Here is a 10,000-nt window from a genome sequence, read left to right as displayed (position 1 = left end):
TTGTTGACTGTAAGAATGAAGAATGGCTGCTCTCATGTTATGGCTTTGATTTTTGTCTCACACACGTTGTTGTGGGCATTAGGCCTACTTGAATAACAACTCCCAACATCCTGTGTTTGTCCCTGATCTGTGTTGAATCACCAGGAATCTCTACGCTCTGATGACGGATGGTGGAACGGCACTAGGGCAGTGTTTGCACCCTCGGAATTAGGTTAATTACAGTAAGACACAGGATGCAATCCACTGCATTTACCTCTTTGTCAGCCGCCATTAGTTAAACATCATTTCCCCTTCACAAAGAATTTGAGCCCAAGTGGATGTAGTTGCATCAGCTGCATCAAAAAAAGGAAAGTGTGTGTGTGTGCTGTGGGGGGGGACACAGGGAGCGAGATATATTCTCTTAAAAAAGAAAAAAAATCTCATTTGCTCGGCGAGGCACTAAAGAACTGCTCACTTACTGGCCAACAGTCCAATTTGTACCTTCTGTTTTGCATTACGGATGGCAAGTGAAAAGCACCGGGAATCCATAGGAGACAGGGTGCAAGAGAGCAGGCCTTTGCTCTGAGACACATGTGGACCCAATTTTGTGGCTTCCAGCTGGATGTGTTTTGACAGCTGACAAGGCATGCAACATATTACGATGAAATTAAAAGAAAAGTCCCATCGTCCCCTTTTCTCGGCACAAGTATGAGAATGGAATGAAAGAAAAGAAAAAAGAAAAAGGAAAAAAGGAGAGGGAGAAGAAGAAGGAGGAGAAAAAAAAATGAAAACATCACGTCAGGAAAACAATCAGTTGAACGATATTTTCATTCTTCTCTGCATGTGACACTCAAGAGGCCCGTTGCGAATCAAAGGACGCTTCCTCTGCGTTGTTGGCTTCTCTCCAGGACTCGGGTGTGGAGAAGGGGGGGATAAAGTCCCACTAAATTCTGATCCTGGATCAGAACCTCCAGCTAAGCTGATTATCATTATAGGCTAAAAGCACCAACCTGATCTCAGTTCAAGCCCTATTCTCAGCCAGCCCTGGACAACTATAGAGTTTTACAGCAATATCCTGTTCCTGGATTAAAAAGTGAAGGACACATTGGGCAAGCCCCTGACACTCCCTGTAATTATATGTACATATAATCCCATGAACGTGCTACATTGCACCCGCTGAAGGCATATCTGTAGCCATCAGATGTACCTTCTGTAATCTATATTTTCTTTGAGATGAGAGATTATGATCCTTAAATGTAACAGGCTGTAATACGACCTTGGACAAGTGGGTAGTTTAGTTGCTGTATAAAACTCCATGTAGTGAACCCAATAGCCACTGCATGCTTATACAGAACAGATGTTGTTGTGTTAACATTAATGAACAGATTTGGATACTTTTTTCTCAGATATTCAAGTTTTTTTCCAAACAATGGGTGTGTTACAGTGAACAACAATCCACATTGAGTCACTCTTTCCAAAGAGCAGCAATATACTATTACATGAGGTATCTGGATGCAGTCCCATCCATATCAACAACACACTGATGTAAAGGCAATGCAAAGTCTTATTTCCAACAATGCGGCGAGAAAATTTCATTACCTGTGACCTCCGTGGATGGTTTACCCTGTAGATGGTCCAAAGGTCACTGAGGTGCTAACAAAGGCCGACAGGTCTGCTTTGACCTGAGGAAGGGAGGGCAAGGGTGTGGAGAGTGAGGTCACGGATGGGGGGGGAGGGGGTATGCAACCCACAGCCCATAACCCCCCTACCCCCATCCCAGCCCATTCGTGATGGTCCGCCATCACAGCTTTCACACATTACTGCCCACCAAAAACTCTGTGACCTTTTCACCAACCCAGGCATGTCCCCTTCGCAGTCAAATCTCATATTGAGCTCCCTAATGCAGACGCGGCTCTTCCCATGCCTGTAGCCCCGGGCCATGCCATTCAGGCTTACTGCACTGTCCACTAATAGCCCCCTGTAATTGAAGAAGCTGCTCCCGGTCCTAATGTGTCCGCACACGACTGCAATCCCCCCCCCCCCCCCCCCACAGACACACACACAGACAACACAGCAGGATTGGATTTGTGTGTGTGTGTGTGTGTGTGTTTGTGTGTGTGTGTGTAGAGGTGTATAGGTGTGTGTGTGTGTGTTCGTGTGTGCTTGTGTGTGTTTGTGTATTAGAGAGTGTGTGTGTGTGTGTGTGTGTGTGTGTGTGTGTGTGTGTGTGTGTGTGTGTGTGTGTGTGTGTGTGTGCGTGGGGGGAGTTGATGGGTGAGGCAGGTGCCATCCTCCCTTGAATGGGGTAAGGGGGAGCAGTCCAACCCCTGTGTTTGTGTTCCTGTTTTGGGTTCCTGTTGTCCATGGGGGCGTTTAAGGGACCATTGTTTCCCCCTGACAGGGCCTTCCCGTCATGGAGTGTGAGCCCTCCTGGAAAAGGTCTCCCATGGTGGTGATGGAGTCACTAGGGAATCACTCTCTTGGAGTGTTAGCATAATGCTACAGGTCCACACAAGTACTCCACAGTACTGAACCTCCAGAGTAAATGTGTAAGTACAGGTGAGAACCTACCTGTATAATGTACAATTGTACTTATGTTGCTACACTTTTGTTTTTATCTGTATTTTATGCCATATGTCGCTCCCTATGTACCTCCAACCCTACATGTACTGTATCCCTGCACTGCTTGGTGAAGCCACAGCCATTATTTACTTGATGCTAGTGCCTGCATGTTCTACTACTGATAATATATTATCTTGTATTAAATTAAACTGATAAATAGTTTACAACCATAATACCTTTCCCACCTCACAGGTAATGATAAGAAAAGACTTTGGAAACATATCTATTGCCTATAGCAAACATATCCATTGCATTTAAATGGGAATAAATGGTTTCTGTATGAAGTGAAATAAATATCTATAAAATTGCTAATGATGTTAGCATTTAAAACATGGACTAATAATAGAGTTTTACTGTCCATTGTAGCCTTCACAGGCAACAGGTCTGATGAGTAAGGAGAGGGAAACAAATGAAGGAACAAGAAAAAAAGGAAGGAGAAAGAGAGAAAGAAATGGAGAGCTGAGACGACATGGGGGGGGGGGGGTTAAGAGCCCCAACAGCCTGCACATCATTAGAGTTCCAATCTGTGAGACCCACCCCCTCCCCTGTCTAATGCCCCCCGCGACAGGTTTGCCGCCTGTCAGTTGTTTTTTTTTTTTTTAATCAAAGCACCTTGGGTGTTCCCAAATTTTGCCCCGTGGTTACACATTACGGAAACACGTGGCGTCCTCGGCAGGAGCAGCGGTGGGGAGACAAACGGCTCAGCGCCACACAAATCTCAACGCGATCTCCATTGCGAAAACATCTCCAGGGCCAACGGGCTCCCATTAACGCAATGTCACCCAAACTTCTCGTGAATTACGGAGAAGATTACCGCTAACCAGCCCCCTCTTCCGTCACTGTCACGGCCCTCTGACAAAACAGTTTGCATACCTGCTTAAGTATTACAGCAATGAACACCTCCCTTCCAGGTACAGTAATCAAGGGGGTGATGGCAGACAATTAATTAGGTCCATCTGCATCACTGCCTCTACATAATTAATGTGCTCATTACAGGGACCCTGTATGATTTGCTACCTCCAACTCTTTTCGCTTAAGCTCAGCACTTCATGCCCAACGCAAGTTGTGAAAGCTAAAACGACACAGGAGTTGCATAGATCACCTCGGCTTGTGTCCCTCCCAACATAAAACAGAAGCAGATTCATTTCAATTTAACTACACACAACTCCAGGAGGCATTCAGTGGCACATTAGAAATATATTTCAATAGCCACAGACACAAAGATATGCCAACAATTGTGTTGGAAAAAACACATTATAGGACTTGACAGATAAATGGACAATATTGTTACAAGTCGTTCTTTTTCAACAGTGCTTGATGGGATGTTAAAGCTACCAGCAACAACACTCATCATATGGCCTGGAAGAAAGTGAGCTATAATATAAAGTTAATTGGAGAAGGGAAAATAAATCAAATTAGGATTTATGGCTGCCCTGTGAAAATTACAAGTTTGATAATAATAGGCCATTTGGAGATTTGTTATTGAATGTAGAATCCTTCTTTTTCATTTTATTGTTCTTCTGCTTGAGGGAAACAAACGCATCAGGCTCAAGAAATAGGAGATATCGCAGGATGAGAATAGTTCCAGCACATGTTGTGTGCTCAACTACTCTCATTTCCGCCACATATGTAGAGGCTTAAGGAAACAAAGACAAAGTATATATAGCCACAAAACTTCAAACTTCAGATCACATTCCAAAATGTTCTGCAGAAATATACATGTAGGGGTCGTCTCGTTCATCTTCTGTACATGCCATTTAGTTGGTACTTCCAAGAAGGTTAAAGAGCTGCTTTCATTAAAGCACATAGAGATGTCCATGCAGTTCTGTATGAAGCTAAGACTATAAACGGGTACAGGCCAAGTTTAACTACAAACCTCTTTAAAATGAGCTTCTCCTTGGTCAATACATGGAACTGGCTCCCTTGTAAATACAAAAAGACTTGATTTCCTACACTGGGTTATATTGCTAACCATGAAGCATGATTGGCAACAACTTGTCAGCCATAGTACTACTTGATATGTGACCCTGGTTGACTTCGCAGACAAAACATTGTGCTGCTGTTTGATTACAACTCTTGTTTGTCTGTACAGGTTGACAACACAGGTTGGGAAGGTGGTAACGTCCTTCACCGTCGGAGTAAGTGTAGCTATTGTTTTTCTCCTAATTCTTTCCCCCCCTCCTCCTTTGGTTAATGAAAGCCTTGTGGCCAATTGTTATGAAAATTACGCCTTTCTCTCCTATATTAATTGGGTCCATAATAAGGAGTTCGTCAGACTCATTATTTAATTGCAAGGGCACATTTGGAATACAGTTTCTGAAATGTATTTTTAATGAAAACCACTACATCCTGACCTAATCATATCAACCTTATTCTATCTAATTAAGGATGCAAAAAATCATTAGAGTTGCAAAATATTAGTTTCAGCTCTGCTCTCCATGCTTTTATGAATACATTTTTTTCATGTCTAATGATAAATAGTTAATGAGGGAAAAATGACAAAAATTTGCATGTAGGCAAATTAGTTTAATAGGGATATGTCTTTGCTGAGTTAGGAAAGTGACCCTCTTTTGCATGGAAAAATTGCTACAATAATTATGAAATAATGGCAGAGCCTATCTTATTTAAATGAAAAATTGCCTGCCTGAATAATGTAAAAATCATAAAATGCAATAACCCTAAATTTTCATCACACGGGCAAATGTGTGTAATGTGTTAGTGTTTTATCAGTTTAATAAAGGCAAATTAGGGACAATATGAAGTAAGCACTGATTGTTGTAATACGGTGAAAGTACAGTTATGTGGGAATGATTAAGATGTGGGGGACAACTCTGAGAAGCTATCAGCTAAATGAGCCATATCCTTAAAAGTGCTTTCTAAGCTAGTGTGTGGTTTCTAAGCTGGTAGCTGGTGCAACCTGGACCATAAAACATAACAAAGTTGTCCAGCCATTCACCTGTGAGATGCGCGTTCAGGAGAGTTTCAATTGTTTCAATTTGGGGGGGGGGGGGGTTGGTAGCTCTCTGTTTTGTTCATTTTGACGTTACCCAACATTGCTTAGAGCACCTTTAATCAGAAACTTCAACTTTTGAAAGCTGTCCATGATGAAAAAGTTAAGTTCAAATTTTGCCACAGTAAACATCTTCATCCAGTTTAAGACTTGCCTGTCCCCACTGCTGAAAGCACTGAAGTAGGAGCTTTTCTGCAGAGGAGCAGGCCTTTGGGATTGGCCAAACATGTGGCGAGAACATTCAAGAAGCATCATCACCAAATTACTGTTACACAGTTAAGACCAGATGATTGAAGTGGAATGGAGGTGAGTATTCAAGAATATTTGGTAACACGGCTTACTTTTACAAAACTTTAATCTTTAACAAGCTACATTATTTCTAATATTCTCCTTTTCAACTTGTTGGTCTAACATCAGATGACTTAAATTGTGGCCCTTTACATCTATGTTTTTTCGTTTGTGTGTTTTCAAAGAGTCTGAACGGGTGTTAATAAATGTGTTGCATTGAGTGGTAAAAGTTTTATGGGAAACTGACACACATTCACAAAGCCACCACTAGCTGTGTCTATTTTGGTAATTATGTTGTACTAATTAGAATGAACTAATGACCTCTGAGAATCTTCACTTTCTCAAATGTAACTAAATACAAAAGAAAAAAATCAAATATGAACTTATGGCTATTTAATGAATACTGCAGTAAATAGTGATTCGATGGCTAAATGTTTTGCTGATACATATCTGAAGCCCAAAGAAACTACCAACAAAACTCTTTTGGGTTGGCTACACATCATAGTGAATACTTCAAAGAGTTGTATATCTAACCAAATCCAACTGTCTTAATCAAGTGAACAGAGTATAAACTTCCATATAAAAAATGACATGTTTACAGTGAGAGAAATATGGCAGAGGGTTATCATGGATAATAGATGGGGGGGGGGGGGGTCCTTACCTTGCGCCTTTCCCCATTGAATCCCCTCCACTGCTCAGCTTTCTTGATGATGTAGTTCAGTTCCTGATTGGACACTTCCAGATCTTGAGGGACGAAGAAAGACCCTTCAGGACTGTGAAGGCGTTGGTATACGTCCAAGACACGGCCATCATTGTGGAGCCTGAAGAAATGGAGGAGATTTGAGGCCGTTTACTGTGTAATTGGGAGAGATCGGTTGTGATGATCGGGTCTTCTTAAACTGATGCCTGTGAGTCGTTGGGAACAAATGCTAATTGGGCATAACTACCACCCCCCACTACTGAAATTGCTAAAGAGGCAAAACCAATATTATCTCCCTCTTAATATACCGGTGAAATTGTCTTGCTGAACAATTTTGTACACTTCCAAATCGCTGGATCAATGAATGTACTGAGCAAACTCTTTCATGAGCTGGGATTGAGTCATGCAACCACTCCAGCTTCAGTATCGATCAGCGTCTTGATGTCTGTTGCACATCAGAAGACACTTTTCTTCTCAGCCGGCAAGGATCAACGACATGCATCTCAACCACCCGTAATGCAGATGCGCTAGCCTCTCTTAAAAACTAGGCACCCTGTTGACCTAACATGGGGAATCTCCACAGTCAAAGGGTAATCAAGTCTCAAATAAAGTGTGCATCAGTGATGCAGGCTTTTAAGATACATGCTCTGTGAAGCCTGCTGTTAAACATCCCCCTGAGTGCAATGGGGAGAACTCTGACTGATGCCTCTTTGGCTACAATATATAGACACACACACATACACACACACACACACACACACATACACACAAACACACACACACACACTCACACGCACGCATGCACGCACACACACACACAGAGCGTTTAGTTCATTCACTACTTATACACATACGAGAAACAGACTTTGGCCTGCTTCAAAGTGCATACTTTTAGAAGCAACAGAACTGAAAAGGTATGACTGTAAAGAACAATCATTCATACAAAACAAATATATGTTTGTTATCAACACATTCTAAATATAAAATCTACTGTACGGAATTGCACCCACATTGACGACTGGTAATCGCAAAGAAAGAAAGAAAAAAACAAACAAATAAATAAATAAATACTGTATATGTCTTGTATAAATGTATCAGATATGCGGTCTCACAGTTCATCTTCCATGAAGCCCTTTTCTCAGAGTTTGGGGATCATGAGTGTGAGAAGACCCACTGCGAGGAGCTCATGTTCCTTTCTCTCTGTCTCTCTCTGTCTCTCTCTCTCTCTCTGTCTTAGCCCCAGAGCCTGGTGAATATGGCACAGTCTGCTGGATCCAACCCCACTCAAAAGGCTGGGGAGACCAGTCTCGCTTCAATGCCCTTCCAAAATGGAGGATCTCTTTTTTTGTACAAAATCTTTTTTTTCAGCCTCTTTCACTCTTTCTCTCTGCCTCCTCCCCTGTCTCTTCTCACCCCATCTCATTTACCTTGCGATAATTCGGCGCAACACCCTTGCCACTGATCCTTTATCACGTTTTCTTCTATTTGTGACTTTTTTAAAAAGGTATTACAACAAATGTGTAAAAAAATAATAAAAGATTTGAGGAAGGGGGGGAAAATCAGTCAAATATTTTGCTGCAAATGAATCAGGGCTGCCTAAAATGTAATTAAAAAAGGATAACTGTTCATTCTATCTATACATATAGCCTCGGGCTCTATTTTAGAAATAGGTCATGGGCTATGTCAGTACCACTCCTCTGTCAGCCAATAGGAATTTGTAACCCATAAAATTATCAACCCTCCACAGCCTGCTGGCCTACATTTGCTTCCATCCACACGGATGTGAGTGGCAGAAGTCATTATTCCTCGCTGCTGTTTTAATATTGCCCATTTAGAAGAAGGCCTGATAAGTGGAGCTTACCGAAAATGAGATGGTAGCCTCTTTTCCCTTACTCCCGATTCCACAAAGCGATTAATTCAATAAGGGCTTTGCTACAATTTGCACCCTCATTGATCTAATTTTTTTTTTTCTTATTTAATTTTTCTGGTCATGTCCTACAAAAAAATTACACGTTGCATAAAAATGTGTCATTACAGTACTATGGAGGATATGGAGACTATATAGCCTGTATGCTATCAGTCAGGCCTTACATCAGATGAGTTTCCTCCAGCATTATGACACAACCGCTACAGTGGCAATAAATATGTTATAATAAATATTAAATATCAGTGATCAGATATAAAAAAAAACATGATATCAGTGAAAGATAAACATTCAGCAAAATAAAGCAAACATTTTGCAAATTAAGTTGACACTTAAATGGACACTGGTAAAATCTACTCTTCATGTCAGATATAACATCACATTCCCATACAACACTGCAGCAGAGATACTAGAAAAACAAAGTTCAGATCATGTTCTTGTCATCAAAACAACACCCTCAGAAGACCATTTTTAAAACTGTTTGTCTTCAACGGTGATTAGATCAGTGCTGTGTTGGCAGCCACTGAGGAAGCAGGGACTCCTGATGAGGCGCATGCACATGCATTATGTGTGCCAGCTCGTGGACAGAACACAGACGCGTCACCTCATTGGCAGAGTATTGCCCACGGCTACTCAGTCCCAAAAATACTCAGCGATAATTCTTAAATCTGGGTAGTCTCTGTTCCCCGCCTTGCACTCTGCTGGCTGCTGTGTTGTGACACGTTTCAGCCACCAGGAAGGTCGGGTGGGGTTGGGATGGGGGGTAGGGGGGGGGGGACTCCCCAAGTTTGACAGGAAAGAGCAAAATGACAGCGAATGAGGTCTTACCGTAGTGGAATAGAGAAAAGGCTTCCAGGAACATTGATGGGGACATACGGGGTGGATACAGTGCAAGACATCTCAATAACACAAAATCACATATGCTGACACAGGGGACTGGGAAACATAGCCTGTTAATGGACTGCACTCTTGGAGTAGAAATACAGTATTTTGAACTTTGTATTGCTCTCTGCATGGTCCTCAGCAAATCTTAAGCTGGGCAGATACTACGCATTCAGAGTGATTCAAAAGTTTGGCTTCACAGAAGCTTACCTAATAAAGTGTAAGTACGCAAGTTAGTACACAAGTATGCCAGCTTGTGCAGATCTGTGAAGAGCTCACCTGATGAAGTATATGTAGAGGATAGTGAGGGAGAGCAGGAAGTGGACGGCGTAGAGGAAGAGGGTGACGATGATGCCCGCTGCCCCTGACTGCTCCGTCTTGAGGAGGTGCCAGTAGAGCTTGGCAGCATCGCCCACTGGGTGATCGGCACTGTAGGCCAAACGCTGCCAGAGAGAGAGCCACATACACACACACACACACACACACACACACACACACACACACACACACACACACACACACACACACGCACACACGCACACACACACACACAGATGTAGTGGTATGGAATGTTCAGATGATATGGTGTAAAACT

At 42.3% G+C, this 10,000-nt stretch overlaps 1 protein-coding gene across 1 annotated transcript in view; it reads right to left on the bottom strand.

The window, feature by feature from the left end:
- Positions 1-10,000, bottom strand: part of ofcc1 (orofacial cleft 1 candidate 1) — a 91,369-nt gene that overhangs the window by 14,639 nt on the left and 66,730 nt on the right. The window contains exons 18-19 of the mRNA XM_076291180.1: positions 9,685-9,848; positions 6,561-6,720 (exon numbers count right to left, since the gene is read on the bottom strand). Coding sequence (XP_076147295.1) covers positions 6,561-6,720; positions 9,685-9,848 — 324 coding nt within the window. The remainder of the gene's footprint in view (positions 1-6,560; positions 6,721-9,684; positions 9,849-10,000) is intronic.

The sequence above is a fragment of the Alosa pseudoharengus genome, unplaced genomic scaffold (assembly GCF_046254945.1).
Source record: "Alosa pseudoharengus isolate Yale_2024_CS ecotype anadromous, Long Island Sound unplaced genomic scaffold, YU_APseudo_1.1 YU_APseudo_1.1_scf_18, whole genome shotgun sequence".
Taxonomy (NCBI): domain Eukaryota; kingdom Metazoa; phylum Chordata; class Actinopteri; order Clupeiformes; family Clupeidae; genus Alosa; species Alosa pseudoharengus.
The sequence above is the reverse complement of the archived record's forward strand: the minus strand, read 5'-3'. Positions and strand labels throughout refer to the sequence as shown.